The sequence below is a fragment of the Sturnus vulgaris genome, chromosome 1 (assembly GCF_052056855.1).
Source record: "Sturnus vulgaris isolate bStuVul1 chromosome 1, bStuVul1.hap1, whole genome shotgun sequence".
NCBI classification, from domain to species: domain Eukaryota; kingdom Metazoa; phylum Chordata; class Aves; order Passeriformes; family Sturnidae; genus Sturnus; species Sturnus vulgaris.
Genome location: NC_142243.1, coordinates 7807688 through 7828420, shown reverse-complemented (window position 1 = coordinate 7828420; position 20733 = coordinate 7807688). Strand labels below are relative to the sequence as shown.

General features: G+C 43.9%; 1 protein-coding gene across 2 annotated transcripts; it reads right to left on the bottom strand.

Annotated features, from left to right (window-relative positions):
- Positions 1-616: 616 nt before the first annotated feature.
- On the bottom strand, positions 617-10295 carry INSIG1 (insulin induced gene 1). Of its 2 annotated transcripts, none has more exons than XM_088158927.1 (6): positions 10238-10295; positions 9443-9864; positions 6944-7068; positions 6112-6278; positions 5538-5637; positions 617-2868 (listed from the first exon to the last, which is right to left on the bottom strand). In XM_088158927.1, exons 2-6 carry the CDS (start codon positions 9846-9848, stop codon positions 2839-2841), a joined length of 828 nt encoding a protein of 275 aa, XP_088015053.1. In that variant the 5' UTR covers positions 9849-9864; positions 10238-10295; the 3' UTR covers positions 617-2838. The 2 variants fall into 2 exon arrangements, with proteins under 2 accessions (XP_088015053.1, XP_014727711.2); XM_014872225.2 differs by having other exon boundaries at positions 10133-10257.
- Between the last annotated feature and the right edge of the window lie 10438 nt (positions 10296-20733).

The following is a 20733-nucleotide window of genomic DNA, read 5'->3' as shown; positions in this document are numbered from 1 at the left end:
GTTAAACAAACACAGGCTATTTAAGCTAAAGTAGTTAAGAAATTTCTAATGAAGCTTTCTTCAGCTAAGCCAACTGAAAATTGACCAGAAAGTCATTCTACTGTTTCCACTGAAAATGCAGCAACTTCTAGAAGTCCAAAATAGACACTTAAGTGCAGTAAAATTGAAGACTTTTGGTCTAAATCTGAGAGCTGCTATTAGAGTTACTTAGCAGGTCGTTCTTAGCTTGCATTCCTCAAGATGCTTCAGACTTTAGTAATCACTGCTGCAGACAACCAAACCACAACAGGACTTTGGATGCTTACCCTGCCCCCTCCATATTTTGTTTCAGATTATGAATTTCAGCATTTTGGAAGACAATGGCAGGAAGATTCTGTACTTTAACCCACAAAACCACGACACACTTACTCTGCTTTCCTGGTACAATAGCAAGGCTGTTTTTCTCCAACTGTACAACCCATGCTGAAGCTGATCTTGCCAAGTTCAGTTTAGGATTTTTTTTTTTTTTAAACCACTGCATATGCATGACTGAATATTTGTTATGCAACCATAACAACTGTCCTTTTCAATAAAGATTCCTGCATAATGCGAGCACAGAGAATCCAAGACAAACATGTTTTGATCTTAAAACTTTAATAGTAAAAAAAGTGTAAAACCAAACACACCGCTGAAAACTTATCAGTAAGAATGAGAATTTAAGTGTTCAAATTCAGAATAGTGCAAATTTTCTTCACTCCCCTCCCCACCTCTTCCAAACTTAAATCACTTTGGTTAAGATACTCAGAAGTATTGGCAAAAAATGAACTTTTGACTTACATTTTTGGCTGCATTATTTCTAACAGGTACAGACTTAGTTTCAGTCTTTACAAATAAATCTTAGATACTTCTCTATCAAATATCCATAGAGATCACTGCCAGCTTTACTTACATCTGGTTTCATAACATTTTGAAATGGGTTTCAAGATGGTTACAAAGCTGTATCTCCAGCAAGGTGGCAGCTTCTTAAACAGCTGAGCTGAATCCATCCTGATCTCTTCAAGTAGATATAAAATTTGATTATTTAGGTTTTTAACATTTGAAGAAGGATCTTATCCCAATGAAATTACTCTTGATTTACACCGAAGCAAGGTTAGAATTGGGGTCTGCTCTGTAGTATAGACTTTGTGGTAAACTTTTGTTGCTAGCATTCCCTTAGAAGAGCAAAAACAGCCAGAACAGAGACCTGGCCTCAACTTCTGCTTTGATGGTTCAACCTTTAACTGATGCCTCTAACTATAACTCAAGCCATATAAGATTGGAAAAGAATACAAGAAAAAAAAAAAACAAAAAAACCCAAACTTAATACAAAAAGGCAAATCCATAAAAGTTTACAAGTACACCATAACCACAAAACTGGAGTATTTCTAAAAATTTGGGTTCAATGTAAGATACAACAAAACTAGCTTTACTAGTTAAATAAATTATTGCTCCATTTGACTCCATGCAGCATTGAAATGAACTCAGAACCCTTTTCTCTTTAATCTCTCAAAAGAAATGATCGATATTGAAGAGAACTTGAGGCTCAGACTTACTGTACATTGCACTTCAACTTTTAAGACCTAATACTTGCTATTTAGGTCTCCTGTGGTCTAAGCTATCAAATGAATATGTTGTGCTCACCAGAACTATGTATTAAGAAACACCAAATATTTAATGTAGTGACATAAGCACTTTTTGTTTTTAAGAAGGCAATCACAGATTGCAAGTTCTATAGGGTTGTGTAAAAACAAGTAGTGATCTCTTTCAGAAACTGAACTGAGAAAACAAGCTGTTTGCTATTCTTCACATACAGTTTAAATCACATTTGAGGCCCAATTCTGTTTCTAAGAAAGAAAAGGACAAAGTCAAAGGACAGCTCTAGGAGGAAATGACAAATCAAAGAAGTTGATGGCCAAGCAATGACATGCAATGCATGTTTTTTCAGTGACACCAGACATGTGAGATACTTAAGATGTCCTTTGGTGAGACACTGAAGCAGGTGTCTAATATTAAGCAAGGGTAGTCACACACACTTAGATTTCTTACTGAACTGTGGCCAGAACTTGATTCTTGCAAATCTAACTGCAAGCCTCAGGAGTAATGAAATTTCCAGTTGGAATCTCTTGATAAAGGTTCACGTTTGAACAAGATTGTCTCCAGTGTTCACTTCTCATACTCAAGTAATTTAGAAATTCCAAACTAAGGCTTCCAGCCTCTCATCCCTCAAACCTTCTCCACTGTCAAAGACAGAAACTTAATGCAGCATTACAAGTAAGGGCATGATTCCTTCATAAGACTCCTAAAACCATTAGTGCAATGCCTTTAATCTGTTTCGATCACTCTTATTTTTTACATAACCCTATTTTTTAAAGATTTGGATAAATACTATTCCTATTAAACCATACTTCATCATTGTTAAGCACCATCGATCTACTTCCTTTGGGCACTGATACAAGAGCTTGTAATTAAATTTCAGTTTCAAGGCTTTAAAACACGGCAGCTGATTCAATAACTTACAGTGGAATCTAATACTTGGAAAACTGCCACTTAGCCTCAACAGTTGTATGCACTTGGTGTTAAACTCTTCCAGAGAACAGCCATATGCAAATGCTTATGTGGTAAATCAGGGTAAGATTTCAAGATAAGCAGTTAATTTCACTTGGCTATTCTAAGAGTGGATTAATATTTTTTTCCCCACAAGTCATTTGTGCAGTGAGCCCATAAAGAGATTATTTCTTCTAAATAATCTTCAGTTTTAAAAAGGAACACATCTTCATAATGTTGCTTTCACACTGGCACCAGGTGTTCTTCTTCAAAGGCTTAGTCATTGTGTGGTTTCTCTGGAATACCCTATGGATAAAAAACATCAAACACATGTTAGGTTTTAATGCCACCTGATAAGTGGCTACATTATGCAGTATTTTCAATTATTAAATAGTCAAGTAACTCCAGTTAGGCTGACAATGACCTAGTGAGCATGATTTCTTATAAAAGCTTAATGAGGATGTGCTCCCTAACTGTGGACAAAAAAAAAAAAAAAAAAAATCACTATGGGTGTTTGTTGCCTCAATCAGTGCATCCAAAAATCCATTAGCCAATTGCACTGCTTTTTATAAGAGTTTGTTATCTTTCCTCTCTGTCTCAGTTTATTTCTTAGCAGAAGGTACACAATGCTTCACTTAGTGGGCATTAGCTCAGTTTCAACAGCACTTTTTCAAACTGCCTTTAACCACAAGTTACTTTATTTTTCAGTCAAAGCCTGGTATCAGAGACTTACTCATTTCTTCCTAAGTCCCTTTTCTAGCATGGTCATATGTCACTGTAAGAAATTTAAACAACTTTTCTTTGAAACAAAGCTTGCAACATGTTCTCCTTCTAAGGTCAAAATACAAATACATTTTCAAGTACTGAATGCATTCTCAGTTCTCCAGCCTCTAGCACTAGTACACAATAGATATTTGTGAGGCCCAAGTTCTGAATAACACCCTAATTTGTCAGATGCTGGGAATGATGGTCACAACTCAAAATGAAGTGTTGCCACCCACATAACCCAGCTGATGAGCATTGACTGAGCAATTTTGGGTGTCATAACGAGTAGAAAGAAGTGGTGGCAGCAGCACCTTCACTTTTTCTTTTGCTATAAAACTTGCTAAAAGAAACCATTGGATTTCACCCTCAAGCTGGTAGCAAAAAAGCCAACAAGCCAAACAAAACCTCAAAGTCTCTGCTAACAGCAGGTTTGCTGAAAGGTCACACTGCACTTTGTTTGTACATGGGAGCTCCCTTGAAATCCAGTAAGACTAGAAAGCTGCAAACATCTCCCAGCTAACATTTATCAGCATGGGAAGAGATGTCTCAGGGACACTTCACTTCACTTTTCATTTCTAACTGGAAAAGCTAGACAGGGGCTGAGGAAGAAGCAAAGCAACTTAACTCCACTAATTTCCACAGGTGCCACCTTCTACTCTGGACAAGCCCAGAAAATATGTGTTGCATGCAGCTAATATATCTAATATAGCTAGAGAAATAACTGTTTTATTCAAGTATGGATTAAAAAATGCTACATTTCCATCTTCCTGCCACATCCACAATGGCTGACAAAACACACTGGTACTTTTGAATTACCAATATAGAAGAAAGATGTGGTTGACTGAATTACAGACTCTACTTCTTTGGATTTCCAGCACAGTATGCTTCACAAAGACTTGCAGAAGTGTTCCTATGAAAATGTTGCACTACTACAAGTTTTTCTTGACTAAGTAATAGCAATGTAAAACACATGAGAAGAAAGCTCTAAATAACCAGAATAAAAAGTTCTGCATTGCCAACTTTCCCCTTTCTTCATAAGGAAGATGACAAGATTGACAGAAAAGCTGCAGAAAGGATCTAGGCTGATTTTAACTACATTCAAGTAAGATGCCAGGTGAAATGATATGAAAGGAAAAAAGGTCTCTGTGTCTAAATTCATTTTAGCTCTTTCTAGTTTAAGGCTCCCTTCCTTTGCTTTCTAACAAGAGCAGCAGAACAACTGGAAGCACGGTGTGAAATACAGAATTGTAGCATAAAACCAACTATAATTTTATTTTGAAACTCTTCTGCAATACCAAAGCTTAAATAGAATTCAGTTCATGTATGATTTTCACTTGATGTGAGTGGAAAATTTAAGATGAGAAATTATGCTTCCTCTTTCCCCCATACAAGTAGTCCTAAAAAAACTCAAATGCAGATTGTATGCATCAGTGGGATTTGAAGGAGAAGGAGTGAACTTGTGCTTTAAAGAACCTCAAATGCCCTTCCTCCAGTACAAATTGAAGACACCTAAACCACAGCAGCCTCAGGAAATTTAAATACTTGAAGGATGTTTTCCAGGATACAGGACTTACATAGCAAAGAAGACAGAAGTTAAATCAACACAAAATTAATGATTATATCCATCAGTGACAGAACATTTTTCACAAGCAAGCCTTGGGCTGATGTGCAAACACACAGCCAGGTTTACTCTCCAGTGTGCCACAAGGAAATAATTCCTTAAGAACCTGGCAAACAAGACAGCAATTTCTATTATCCCATATATGGAGTGATACTTGAATCATGTCTTAAGTAACCAGCAAGAGAATATTTGATTCTGGAGCAGTGGAATTTGATGCTATATAGGGACATTTCCCTATATATACTTTTGTGCATGAATAATTAGAGAAAGCCCAGCAGTGTCTCAGTTCTCCAGCTACCCTAGATGTTAATTATAAATACTGATGGAGCAGGAACAATGCACTGATTCCAGTCTTATTTAGGCTGCTGCTGGAAAAAGTTAAATACAAAAGCTATTCAAACACTTAGTAAGACAATACCCACTCTACTGGCAACACAGGTTGTCTGCTTACAGTTCAGCTCTCAGGAATACATCTATTTAACTCTGTCAGTTTGTGAGTCATACCCTTCAAGGCATAGTTTGTTCTTGGACTAACAACAATGGAAGGCATTTGGATTGTTAAGGAAACTACTAATTATGCAATAATTACCATAGCCAGCTGGCGTCCTATGTTTCCTACAGTCACACCTCCTGAGAAAAATATACATGGAAGCCAAGAACGGATGTAAAGGAAATCTGGGGATGTATACCTAGTAAAGAAAAGAGAAATAAGTTAGAAAGTTAAAAACAAGTAACTTTCATCATCTTACATATTGCTAACAAGATGATACAGAATTCTTTCCCTGGGCTGAAACAAACAAACAAACAAAAGCAGCAACAGAGGAGATTGAAAATGGGAGACCAAATTAAGTCTGGAAACTTCATAAGCTTCTAAACGCCCACGTCCTAGCCAGTAAAGTTTAGAAATTCACTCTGCTGAGAGCCAGCAGAAGTTCAGTTTTCTGATTACCATTTTAACACTCATCCCAATTCATCTGCTCCCCACCTTCCACCTGCAGTTCTCAGTCTGGGCTTTTGGAAGAACAGGACCACTACCTTAGGCAAACTAAGCATCTTCTTATAAGAATGTGCCAAATATGTTAACAACTAAATTACAGTTCATGTGCACCCCTGCTTTTAGTTAACACAAGAGAATTGAAATAGTATTTTAAAGCATAACTTACTGATAAACGCCATTATATACAAGAAACTGGGTTATCAGTGTTGCTACAAAGGCTATTGTTATTCCAAGTCCGAGACCACTTCTTGAACGATCAAATGTCCACCAAAGCCCCAGTGACAGGGCTGCCAGAGTCAGGGACAGCTGGACGTTGTTTGCAAAGTCTAGTTTCTGGAAAAAGATGTTAAGGACAGTCCTTTTTAAGTCTGCAGGCATCCTGTTGCTGAAATTGAACACGGGAGAACTCATACTGAAAGTGAGCACAATTCTCTGTTTTTATATACATTTAGGATTTGGTTTTCAGACCTGCCAAGCAATCATAGCGCTTGTTAACTCTGACTGGAGCATGACTGCAAAATCAACGTTATTTTTTGTCACACAGAGCATCTAGAGAACATGCTATATTTTAAAACATTTAACTTTGACAGATTTTTGTCTCAAGTAACCTGGGTAATCCAGCTGACTTAGGTTTTCTGCTCAAGCCACAACATTTTAACATAAAGAACACTCTTATTTTGTGCTTCTCACTAGCATGTCACCTGTTAGTTGTGTTAACTTTTACATGTAGACAAGACATAGATTAAAATAACACAACTTACACTGCCATCCTAGCAGTTATACAAGACACGCCACGATGTCAATCCCTCTTCCCTCCCACAACACCTTCAGTGAGCTGTTACACATCTTACAGCAGCCACTGTGGTGCACAGCAGGTCTCACAGAACTCCTCTGCCAGAAGCATCACCCTTACGTTCCCAACCTCGCCCAGACCCGAGTGGCAGACAGTTCGATGAGCACAGAGTAAGCACAGGCAGCAAACACGAGCTGAAGGATACAGCACTGGCGTGGTTGATGCCCACGAAGACGGCGATGCAGCGCATGACGCTGGCCCACTCCCGCTTGAACTTGTGGGGCTCCCCGAGGTGGCTGTCGATGCAGGGGTACAGCAGGCCAACCACAGCTGCAAGACAAGGAACACCACTTGGACCAGCTGCTAGGCAATGATTACTCCATATTAAATATTAGCTTGGCATGTAAGCGCTTGGGAAAGCAGCGAGGTGCTCATCACACCACTGTAAGCCTGATGAAGAAAACACAATTATTACCCGCCTTTTCTACTTTAGAGAAGTAAAAACCCCGCTCTAACAAGAGGTATTCTCTTTGAACATTTAAATATACATTGCATTGTTAAGGTATCTGACTTGAAGCTCCTTTTGTTTAAAGAGATTTGTCATTTGACATCTTGAGCAAATGCTTGTACCAATAAAAGCAAAGCATAATAAAAGCTTTGTGAGGAGTGGAATCTGTGTTCATTGCTCACGTGCAGGGCTGACAGCTTTATGAACGTGATTCATCAGCTGTGAATCAGGCCCTGAATTAAATATTTCCCTGGACTTAAAAGTTTATTAGCAGAGCTGCTTTCTCTCCTTCTGCTGGGCTGTAAGTCAGCCCAGTGCTCCTGTCCATGTCAGATGAATTTTGATACCAAAGAGAAGTAGAGCTGAACTTATACAAGCAGCTGCCAACAGTCTATTTATATCAGGGAAAAAGAACTACTCATACAATTAACCAGACAAAGTTTTTATCTCCATAAAGCATTTTTCAGCCTTATCTGTCTGAAAGTTGGCTGCAGAAGAAAAAGACAGGCTAGTGTTAGCTCAGTTGCTAGCACAAACACCAGAGTTCCATTCTTCTAAAGACTGCAACTCCCTCTGTTGTCCCCAGGGATAGACATGCTGCTTTTACTGAGTGCAACTTCTGTGTTTATTAGTTTCCTTTCCTCCTACCTTTTTCTTTTTATCCCTTAAACTCCTAAGAGTAATAAATTCTATGTTAAGTAGCTACAGAACATATTATTCCAAGACAGATATGTTCTGAAACAGCTTATGCCAGCTACCAGGACTTTTGGCTTATGACAACAGCTAAATTCCAAAGTTTAATTCAACTGTGACAAGACTGTGAGAACTCTCACTGGAGAATATCCCAGGCCATCCTTTTTATTACCCAGCTCATTATTCATTCAAGTTTATGGTTTATCATTCATATCCCTTTCACTGTGTGATCAAACAGAAATCACACAACTGCATTAAACAAAAACAGGCAAGAGCTGTTTGAAGTGCTTTCAATGCAAATTAAAAACTATTACAGTGGGTTTACTTCCTAAAATTTAACTCCTTTTTAATCCTCCAATCGTTCACCAAAACCTTGTTTTTGTCTAGATACAGACTGGGGGGGGTTATGAATGATAAGGCACGAGGTATGTGCCAGCTGCTGTGACAACCACACCGTGGCCTGAGCCTACTGTGGTATTTGCCCAGCAGCGGGTAGGGGTGGGCAGGGGGCAAGGGACAGGCAGGGGCAGTGGTCAGGGACCAGGAAGGTGACGGGGCAGCAGACAGGGCACCCTTAGGTGACAGGAGCAGCAGGCAAGGTGCTGAGAGCAAGCAGGTGATGGGGGCAGCGGGCAAGGGGCAGGCAGGTGACAAGGACAGACAGGTGACAGGTGCAGTCAGCACCTGCAGGCACCTTGCAGGCAGCAAGAAGACAGCTGACAGGGGCAGTGGGCAAGGGGCACCGGGAGGGGGCCAGGCAGGTGACAGGGGTGGGGGTCAGGATGGTGCCAAGTGCCAGGCCCGTGCCAGGGCCCGGGCCGCTGACAGGGGTCAGGATGGTGCCAGGTGCCAGACCAGTGCCAGTGCTCGGGGCAGTAACAGGGTTGGAGGCCGGGCCGGTGAACGGGCCGGGAGCCAGGATGGTGCCAGGCCAGTAACAGTGCCCGGGCCGGTGACAGGGCAGTGACAGGGCCAGGCCGGCGACAGGACAGGGCCGGTGACAGGGCCAGGCCGGTGACAGGGCCGCGCTCACGGCCGCACGTGACTTCCTTGTTGTGGCCCAGCCCGTGGCCTGTCGCGGTCGCAGCCAATGGCGAGCGCCGCCCGCCACTCACCAGTTCGGCGGCAGCCAATGGGCGGCAGGGGGCGGGGCCGACACGCCTCCCCCCGGCCGCGCGGGGCGGGGGCACCGGGGACGCGCGGGAACCCCGCGGTCACCCCCGCGCCCCGGGCCCCGCACCCGCGCTGCCAGCCCAGGAAAATCCCTCCGCTCCACCTGAGTTCAGAGCGCACCGGCTCAACAACAGCCCTCGGACACGCGGGACTGCGCGGGGATAACGCTGGGCGCGCATCCTCCCAAAAGCCCGAGTTCGCATCACTCGCTGGGTGATGGAAGTGCGGGGTTCCCACGCGCAGGGGTCACGCACTCAGCCCCACCGCCTCTCTTCCTCCACGAGAGGATGAGGAAAAACCAAAAATCACTCGTGGAGGTCAGCGACTCACCTGCTGCTGTGCCGCAGCACGGGGGCACCCACCAGGCGGAGGAGAAGAGAGTAGAAATCACTTCGTCAGGGAACAAAGTCACATTCCGCTGGATCTGCAGCAAGTTCAGCACCAGGGCCATGAAAGCACCCACGACGAAGAGCACCACGCTCCTCTGCACCAGGTGCTGACTCCAGTTCAAGGTGCTGCTGGTGCTGCTGGCGGTGCTGGCGGTGCTGCTGGCGCTGGAGGTGCTGGGGCTGCGAGCTCCGCGACCCACCAGCGGCAGCGAGGGGCTGGACACGGAGGAGCTCAGCATCTCGCCCACCTTGGCGGCCAGCTCCGCCGCCGTGCCCCCCAGCTGGCTCCTGTGCCTTCCTCTGGCCGTGCAGGAACAGCTCCAAGCGCAGCTCTCCAACCTGGGCATTGGCTTCTCCGGAGTCCTGAAACACACACCCAGGCACAAGCTAGTAAAGCCCCGAGCAACGGGTCAGGCCGGCGCGTCCCCTGCACCGACACAAACCCCGCCGCCTCCCTCCAGCACCCACCGGGCTCCGGGGGATGCGGCGTGACCCGACCCAGCCGAACCACCCCGGGGCTGCGCCGCCTCGTCCCCACGGGAGGACACGGATCCCCGCGGGGACGGGGTTCACTCCCCTACCCGGGCCCGTCCGTCTGTCCCCGGGCATCCGGGGCGCGGGTCCCGCTCACCTCGGCTCCGCCGCCTCCCTACCGGCTGCGCGCCGCCAGCCCGCGCCCCGGGTAAGGTTTATAAACCCCGAGCCGCGGATGTCACGTTACCCGCCTCCGACCTACCCGCGGCCGCAGGCAGCGCCGGGCCCGCCGCTCCGCTCCGCGCCGGTCCCCGCCCGTCCCCTCCCCGCCGGGCGGGGCGAGCGCCGGGCGCGGGAGCCGCCGCGCCAGCCCCGGGCGGCCGCGGCCCCGGTCGGGTGAGGCGGCGCAGCCAATGGCGGGCGGGCGGCTGATATGACGTGCGGGACACACCACCCGCCTCCCGGGCCCGCCGCTCCGCCCGCACGGCGCGGCGGCGGCGGAAAGCACCGCGCGGGGCCGCGGGAGCGCGCCGGGGGTGCGCGCCGCCCCTGGCGGGACGGGGAGGGCGGTGGAGGGATGGAGGTGGTGGCGGTGGTGACGCTTTCTTAGAATCCGAGAAGGGTCAAGGTTGGAAGAGACCTTTAAGGTCACCGGGTCCGGCTGTCGACTCCGTGCCACCACTGCAGCCCTTAAAGCACTAAGCCACATCGCCCAGCGCCAGGTCTAGAAGCCTCTTGAAGACCTCCAGGGTGACCCCACCACCTCCCTGGGCAACTTATCCCAATGCCCGACCACCCTAAAAGTGTTTGTTTTTTTTTTTTTTTGTTTTTTTTTTTTTTTTTTTTTTTGTTGTTTTTTTTTTTTACTATCCAATTTGAATCTCCCCAGTCTCGTCTTAAAGCCATGCATCGGTGGTCTTTGCAGCCCAACCCCTGTGTGCTTGCCCAGGCTGCTGCGTGTCCCTTGAGGAGATGGCAGCGATGGCAGTTAGTAAAGGGAAGGTTGAAGGCATCTGCTGTGGCGTCTCCTGAAGGCGAAGGGATCAGTGATCTCTGTCTAAAATGGTGTGAGGGGATCCTGCCAAGCCCGTGACTCCGTAAGATGATGGTGCCAGAGGCAGGTGCTGTGTCAGCGACCGGCCATGGGGTGACTGGAGGATCCCAGGCTCCGGTCTGCTCCCTGACAGCCTGAGCAGCTGCTCTGCCAGCACTGGCAAAGCTCGGGTCACAATCCTCCCGGACTAAAATATCAGAAAACCAGTTAAATACAAGTTCACCCTCTGGGCTCTGCAAGGGTTTGGGAAGAGGCCTGTCAGGGATAGTGAAGTGTGAGCTGTACATTGTGGTAGAGTTCAGCACCAAAAAATGAGTACACAGAGCAGGACTCAGCTCCCAGGCTTCCTCTTTAGGATGCTGGTTCTCCAGGACACATGGCAGGCTGGTGTATGCAGTAAGAATAGCTGGGCTTCTTGTTTATGAGCTGGCCTCACTGGAGCCAGCAAATCTTCGTTTCACATGAGGTGTGCCATCATCACACCTGGAAGGAATATAGGACCCAAGGGCTTCCCAAGTGATGGCACTGAGGATTTAAGAACAGCTGTTAGCCATGTCTGTGATGGACAGAACAATGGTCCAGGATCAGTGCTCAGTGGTGGTTCAGTGATGATTCCAGTTGTCTTTCACTGATGTGTTAAACATAGCAAATAAAATACATGCAATCAGTCAAAGATATCGAAAGAGGCAGGTCTTCTCTGCATATAATGAAGAAAAAATTAACCTGGGATATGGCTATCCCTTCTGGTCTCTGCTCATTTCTAGCTGGGATGGAAAGAGTTAGCATAGCTGATCCTGCTGAACAAAGTGCCTTTGCAAAATGTACTGGACAGGTTGTTAGTGCCACGTTTGGAAGGGACACATGAGCCCAGTATTTTTCTCTTAATGCCAACTGGGATCACCCCAGTAATGTCTTGCAGACTTTACTGCTGAACCAAGGTATATGTGTCTTTTGCATGTGGAATTGTGCTGAAACACAATTTTATTGTGCTGAAACAGCTTTTGGTTTTGGTTTCATAAGCTGAAATTGTTTGGATTCTTCTGTCAGATTCTTTAAGACACGATAGATTTCTCTTTCTTCATTTGTTTTTGGGTTTTTTCTGACCCAATTGGATCTGCACAAAAAGTTTGAGTCAACTATTTTGAGAGAAAACAGCCTTCATATATTGTCAGCTTTTTATGGGTTCCTCTGCAGAAATGTTTGAATTGTTTGAGGAAATCGCATGCAGTCATAACATTTCCTCTCATGGCAACTCTGTACGAGCTTTGAATTGACACAGACAATTTATCTGCAACCCCAGACCACTAAGCAACACCTTGGGCAGCTCTAAATAAGGGCTAGAACTCATTCCCTGGGAAATACTCTTTCCTGGTGAATCAATTTGAGATTTATCAACAGGACTGTGCATCTGAGATAAAATGATTCATCTTTGTAGGAAATCTCTTCCTGGACTTGGCCTATGGGAAACAAATATAATTCAACATTGCTTGTGCTGCATCTCTACTTTATTTGAAAAAATATCTTTCTGTATTTAAATTCTCCCCCTGAATCTTGCCCATATTCTCAGTGTTTGGACAGAGTTTACATTCCCTTGTGCTGCATCTGCTGGTTTTCCTTCCTGAAAGAAACTCTTAAGCATTTTTTTTCATCCTGTGTTTTTTCCTTTCCTCATGGGTATGTCTCTTTTGCTACTTCCTGCAGAATATTTTATTTGAATATTTTATATAATTTTTTTTCATATTCATGATATCATGTGGTGGTGCCCTTCTTTCTTCCTGCTTTTTTTCAGGCAGCAGAGACCAACTTCTGAGAGGGTAAAACTTGCTGCAGCTTTGCTAAAACCAGCTGAATTAGTGCAAATCTACACTAGTCAATAACCTGTCCCTGAGCATATTTTCACTGAAGTTACCCACTTAGAATGAAGGTTAAATGCCCCTTCTGTTCATGTTGCTTTACAGTCCTGTTGCTTTACATTTCTTTTTTGAATCCTAAAGAAGGTTAGGCCTCAGCATACTTTGATTAATGCCTGAAATTTTATGCTTAACAGTTATTTCTGGAAAGAAGAGCTCACATGTCTTTGTAAGATTAATGACATCGTTATTTTTATCTCATCCCTTAGCAAAGGCAGCAGAATCTCTAAGTACTCAGCATTGCTACTCATTACATAAATAAATAATTTCACCTGTTCTTTCACACTTTCTGTATTAAACTCTGTGATGTTCTGGAATCTGACAATGTGTTTGCCTCACGAGGACTGTCTCATGTGGGCCTCTTATGTGGGAAGCTTAGGATACTTGGACAATTTATTTTTCTCCCTACTTAAACCAGATCAAAATATGAGCTGTCTGCTGATAAAAGCTGAAAAGGCAGTGGTGGAGAATCACAGAGCAAGGCACGTTTTATGTGTAAAACTCCTCTCCCTCTGCTTCACTGGAGATTTTTTTTTTAACTTTATTCACCTTCAAGAGTTTCTCCTATTGATACACAGAATAAAAAACCTTCCCAGTCATATGCTCAGCCTTAATCTCCTGTGTCTTCATAAAAGGATTTAATGACAGTCATTGCTTGATTCCCCATGCCAATCCTACGTACAAGAGTTCAAAAAATCTTTCAGCCTCAGCAGCAGTCTGTCATCCTGAGTTCTTTGCTTTATCAGAGGTCTCCAGTGTAGTTGTGTGAATTCTCAGGAGCCTGCAGCAAAGCCTGCAGATCACAGAATCATAGAATGCCGTGGGTTGGAAGGAACCTTAAAGATCATCTTTTTCCAACCCCCCTGCCATGGGCAGGGACACCTTCCACTAGACCAGGTTGTTCAAAGCTCCATCCAACCTGTCCTTGAACACTTTCAGGCATGGGACATCCACAAATTCCCTTGACAACCTGTGCCAGTGTCACACCACACTCATAATAAAGCATTTCTTCCTGATATCTAATCTGAGCCTACTCTCAAGGTGAAGCCATTCCCCCTTGTCCTGTCACTCCAGGCTCTTGTAAGAAGTCTCTCTCCATTTTTCTTGTGGGCTCCCTTCAGGTACTGGCAGGTCAAAATTAGGTCACCTTGAAGACTTCTCTTTGGCAGGCTGAGCAATCCCAATTCTCTCAGCCTTTCCTTGTAAGAGAGGTGCTCCATCCCTCTGATCATCTTGGTGGCCTCCTCCAGGTCCATGTCCTTCCTTTGTTGGGAACCCCAGAGCTGGATGCAGCACTGCAGGTGGGGTGTCACCAGAACAGAGAGACAGAATCCCCTCCCTCTCCCTGCTCCCCTCGGTGCTTTGGATGCAGCCCAGGACATGGCTGTGAGTGCACATGGCCAGCTCATGTCCAGCTTCTCAACCACCAGCACCCCTCATTTGTTACTGGTGGGGCCCCAACCCAGATGCAGCACCTTGCACTTGGCTTTGTTAAACCACAGGAGATTGCCTTGGGCCACTTCTCAAGTTCATCCAGGTCCTTCAGGTGTGGCCACTGCAGCACTCAGCTTGGTGTCATCTGTAAACCTGCTGAGGCTGCCCCCAATCCCTTTGTGTTTGTCATTAATGGAGACATGAAATATCACTGGTGCCAATGAGGATCCTGGAGGACATCACTTGATGTCCTGGTTCCTTCTCAGAACACCTGAGAGGTAAATGGTGTGTGCTGAGTTCTGCAGGGTAGTTCTGTGAGATTGCCCAAGGCCCAGTGCAGGAGCTCATTAAAAGCTGAAAGGAGAAGGACAGGGAGCGATTACAGGGTATGATAGGCAGGATGCAGAACGTACAAGCTCTGAACACGGCAAACTGCAGCCAGAACACTTCAGGCATGTAAAACAAAGGGGAAAAACAAAGTGTGTTGGTGGTTAGTGTATAATAACGTGAGTCATCCACAGTGAGCACAGCTTAAAAACTTGGCTGCTTTTACATAATCTGAGGGTGAGGAACAATAATTGGAGTTTGAACATGGAAATTAAACCCTAAGATATCTGAACAAAGCCCTATCTTTGTGTAGTTAATAATATTGTAGTGGGCATATGACAAATGTTAATTGAAGGTTTTTTGTTTAGTTGCCGATGTTTCTCTAACTGCTTTTTCTTTTACCAGAACAAAACAGAAAGAACAATTCTATGCAGGCTGCAGTCTTCAAATGTCTGTAAATCAGTGTAACAGCTATCGTATAATTAGCCAGCCAACATCCCACATGCAGCTGTGGGCACTGACTCCCTGTCAATGAACCTCTGTCCTGACACAAAGGCAGTGCCTTTGCCTCGCTTTTGACTTCATTCATCATCACAGTTATGCATATTTATGTAGCAGAGAGTTCAGTGAGTTCATACTTGGTATTCGAAATGGTGATTTAATCTAAACTTCATTATGAAAAAATAGTGTTTGTTGGTTATATTGCTGGAAAAGTTACTTCTTTGGTGATGACAGTAGGTTTGTGAGGCTGGCATGAGCATCATTACTGAGGCAAGCTGTTCTATCCAGGTGTGGTTAAAATTGTTGATATTCTAATCTTTCTATATGTGCATTAATACATTTATTTATAAGATACCCACACCTTTAAAGATACTGATTAGAAGTGATGCTTCCATCTTTTTTTTTTTCCTTTTTTTTAACATTAGCTGGGACATAAAAAGCAGGGCACTATGGACCAGGTTTCCTTGAGGGTAAAAATATTGACTGTAATGACTTTTTACATGAGTAGCTAGTCAAGTGTCATCTGAGGGGGTGGCCTGTGTCTTATTATAGTAGTCCAAGTCATGATAGACTAAAGACTAAATGGGTGAAATAAACAAATATCATGATAAACCACCAAACAAGAGGAATATTTTCTTTTAAATGCATTTATTTCTTGATGGAAATATTGCTCGTATAAAGAAGAAAACTAGATACATTTCTGTCACCAATCCTTACATAACATCAGCCCTTTGCAAAAATGCACCTCCAAGGTGTGTGTTCAGGCAAACATGTCCATGGTTGATTTAAGATTAAATGATTTCCACTTGTTTGGTGACTCTGGATTTGGTCATTCTCACATAGGATAAAAAGGATTGCATTGTGAACTGTCTTCCTTTTATATCCTTTTTCTTATGACACTTAATTCCAGCACTTTTTCTCTAAGGTAGGCAACCCTCCCAGTTAGTCTTGCCATATGTGCCTGAGGAAGATGCTTCTGGAGTTCATATGCTAGTTTGTAGGGTCAAGCATGAAACCCTCACAAAGGTGGTACTCCAGCTTACTTAAAATTTTAGATTTCATTGTGTTGCAGTGGGGGAGACATGCAGTGACACTGTAGGTACTCAGTTTGGAATGAGTAGTTCCAGAGGGCAGGAAGGAGCTCTGCAGCATCCTCATTTTCCAAACTCTCCTCACTTTGTTGGGCAGAAGGACTGTTCCCACCCAGCAGAGCTGGCTGCAGCCTCGATGTCTGATGAGATGGTCAAGGTCTAAATCACATCAGAAATCCTTGGCCCTTCCCCTTGCTTTCCCATCCCTACCATGGCAATAACTATAAATAGCAGAGCTGTGGCTACCAGGAATAGACTCAGTGTCACACACTCTGGTTATGTCTGTACATCCTCATGTCCCTTCCACTCAGGAGCACAAGAGCCAAGAGCTTTAGAGCTGTTCCTCTCATATGGAAAACACTTTCTTCCAGAGCTTTTCACATAGAATGATTCTGCCTAAATCACACTACTTTAAAAAAAAAGAAAAAAAAAGGAAAAAGAAAAGAAGTTTTTAAAATATCTGCAAGGACAACATTATGACTACATGAAAGAGGTCAGTGGAGGTGCCCAAGTACTGCCAGTGCCTCTTCCAGGCTACCATCCTGAAAATGTGGAAATGTGGAGCTAACCTACCTATGATTTTTTTCCCCCATCATTCTGTTGAGATATGTATTCAGAGAGCTGTCTTGGGTTTGAGCAGGATAATGGGAAAAGCTTTCCAGTGTAAAGCTCCCCATAAAGCCAGGAAGACCAGTGCAAAGGAAAAGCATCAGAGAGAGAACGTGCACGTGTGCTAGTGCATAATGTGGTGTGGAAGGGTGGCTTACATGTTGCTTCATGATTTGTACTGTAAATATTGCTGCTTTTCAGGCAAAATCTTAAGATTCCCATGTCAGTGATTACATCAGTGCTCTTATGCAGCTCACTATACCTTGGTGGAAAAATTTGCTGTCAGATGTGGTTTCAGATTGCCAAGCTGAACTTTAAGTTAAAAATGTGCAGCATATGGGAAGCCTACAACTTTGCCTGGAGTGATACTTTAGAAACTGCTGAAGCTAGGTTATGCTGAAAAGTGTATTTATGTAAAGCCAAACCCTTCAGCTTTTACTCATAAAAGGACACACTTGCAATAATGAGATCAGGCCACTTGCATGCAAACTCAAAGGACGAATTAAGAGCTAAGTTGTTCTAGCTATACGCTAATGTAATTCTTGCAATCTTTGCATTGGACCTTACACAGCAGCTACAAATACACCACTGTAAATTTTACTGTTTTTACAGGTACTACTAACAGATCAATTCAAGTGCTAGGCAGACATAACCTCTTTAATGATCTGAGCTGGATGCTGCCAGCTTCACTTGCTTATACGGGCATATTTTGGGATGTTGCTTATGCAGAGTGATGAAGAAGTTCAGAACACATCAGGTAACAATATCCTTGGTTCAGGATCATGCACTGTGCCCACTCTGCTCAGATTAATGCCTGTAATGGTGCTGAAGTTAGAAGCTGTTGTTTTTGGTTGCCCTTGGAGAGAGCAGGGGGAAATTACCTCCAGAGGCTGCTGAGGTCCCAGTTTGTCTGGGCTGGCCTTGGGAGGTGCTCATTTCTGTCCTGTGACTATAGCAAAAGCTTCTGCTTTCTTTATTTAGAGGGAAGGAAGGAGATATTCAAGCTGTTAGGTCTACCTGTTATCGTACAGAATGGTTTGTTGGTGCAGCACTCACCCAGGTTTCACTGTTTGTCCAGGTTTGTTTGGGAATTGCCTCACAAAGTCAGGTGGTTGTGACATTTGTAAAGATGAGGTTGGTGCCTTCAGGTCTGTTGCAGAGGCTGGAAACTGTGATTGCAGAAAGATCTCAGGGCAGACAGGCATTAACCTCTTGGGTGTTACTGGTTAATAATGTCCCACATCCGGCAAGAGAGAAAAAACACCAGGAATGAACTCCAATAACTCTGTCAGAGAAAAAAATAACCAATACAAAACATCTCTAGATGAATGGCTCTGTGTCCTGTCTGAGAAGCCAGAAAGTCTATGCATCCCATCTGAGAAGCTATTCTCATCAGCCAGCCTGGGCATCTATTCAACTGAATATGTATTTAATTTTCTCACATGCACTGGAGGAATCTCAGCTGGAAAAATCAGCCAGACAACTTCCCCTGTGTCTGAATCAGCAGCATGAAGATTTCCGCCCCTAAGTTTTAACCTTTTTAAGAATCAGCTGGTTTTGCTGTTCCATGGTTAGCTGATTGCCTGTGTTTGCATGCTGAAATCTTTGTTCTTGTGCTGTGTTGTTTCTCTGGAATGCTATGAGCAGTTGTTTTTGTTTGTTCGTACTCGGGTGGAGCTAACTGTCTAATTGGGTAAATATTTGCAATGCTATACTTGCATGTACAGAAGACAGAGAGGGCTGGACTCCTGTTGACATAAAGGGCCTTTTACAACAGCCCAACAATGTAAAGGCTTAAATAAAATTGATAAGTACGAGGCTGCTGCTTATGGTCAGACCATATAAAGTGGATTTAATTTAACTGTCATGGCCATATTTACATCTAATTACAGATGGACTATATTTTCCAACATTATTACAGCCATGAAGGGGTTATTCACTCTGCCTTATTCACGGATTCAAGTTCAAAACTGTTGGACTTCCACTGGGACTAGCCCTGTTAATAAAATGATATTTATTTACAAGAGTACCTTTGGATATCTAGGATGGATTTTCCACAGATGTAGAAATTGCCTAAGTGAGCATTAGTAGGTCCAAATATCTAAAGGTGTTTTGAAAATTGCAAGCTTGTGGTGCTCATGGAAGGTGTGTTTGTATATGTAAAATAAATACCTTGCATAAACCCTATGGGCTGACTATTGCATATGTTATCATTAGCTCCAAAGTACACTATAAATAGTACCCACACACATATAAGCAGATTCTAAAGATTTATCATTGATGATGCTGTTAGTCAGTAATTGAACCTTTCTTTGAACAAAGGTTGTTTGTTAAAAATGCTTGTGACATAAGGGGAAGGGAAATTGAACTCCAGTAGTTGAGGTGAAACTAGTTCAGCTTCTGTTTATCTGTAGCTGTCACAGCCTGGACCTTATTGGGAATGGATTTACCCTGGCTAGTCTTGAAAGACTTGCACAGTCTCATAGAGCCATTGCTTCACACATACCTGAACAAAACCTGTCTGTCTGTAGGACTAAGAAAAAACTTTAGTATATGAAGGTTTTATTTTATTAACAATTATTTGTCTTGTTTGAAGTTCTCACTATGTTTCTTCAAGGTTCAACTATTTACTCTTGTCTTCAAAAAACAAGTAAGGATAATTTAGTTTCACCTCCATAAGGCCAAGCTCTGATGCTCTTACACCACCTGGTATCTTGCTCAGTCATTAATTCCACTGGGTTCACTGATACCAGCTGTGCTGCAAAAGCCTTTGATTACCAGAGTGCAGCCATCCACTCCTCCCCTCCTCCCTGTCCTTTGCTGCAAGTCACAGATTTTTGTCTGCCTTTATGACGTGAGTGTTGAAGCTCAGGTTGGCTCTGAGCAAGCATTCATTGACCAGGTATTCAGCCCTGCAGAGTTAATGCCATTGCCAGTCCCTGCAGCGTGCTCATGGATCTCCCCGTGTCATCGTTCTGGGAAGCAGGACGCTGTGACCCAGGCAGCACAGGTTGCCTTACAGTTTTGGCTGCATCCATTCTCTTGTCTAATCCCTCCCATCCATCCCTATGAACAGTGTGGTGAGTGAGGAAAAGCAGCTGGAGAGGTGTGGAGCCAGCTGAGGTCAGTTGTGCCACTGCCCGTTCTGCCCTCCCTGCATGGAAAGCGTGGCTCACTGAGCTCACCACCCAGCCATTCCACCAGGGATCTGCTCAGTGGTTTCCTATGAGCTCATTCACCCTGTTTTGTTGTCAGCTAATGGCAAACTGAATATAATTTTTCATGTTGTTGGCATCTTTCCAAGTGCTGTTGTGGATTCTTGTAAGCTCATGTTGAGTATTTCCCTCAGTCACTCGTAACTGGAATTCATAAAAGCAGCACAAATGATTCTGTGTTTTTCCTTGCTATCATCTTCATTCTGAAAACATCTTGAACTTTATTTCATAGTGACCTTTATCCAGCTCTAAAATTTTTTTAAAATTATCCCATGGTTTGAAATGTATGGGACAAATAGGAAAGTGAATACTAGTCAAGATATCAAGGCTGAATAAGTCCCCCTTCATTAAGAAAACAGGCAAAAAACGGTATCACTTCCCCAATTTGATACTGGTGAGCAAACCAAACATATACAGACAGTCTACCTTGTGATGTTGTGATTATCAGTTCTATTTCTCCACGGTGTTTTTCCTGTTCCTTGTGTATAAACAAACTGTAATCACAGTACCATGACACCCAGTCTCATCTTCTGGCAGCCTCCCGTGGAAATTACTTCCTCCTTCAAGTCTTGCTTTTCCCTGGGTTCTGCACTTAATGAAACTGGTGATCTCTGTGT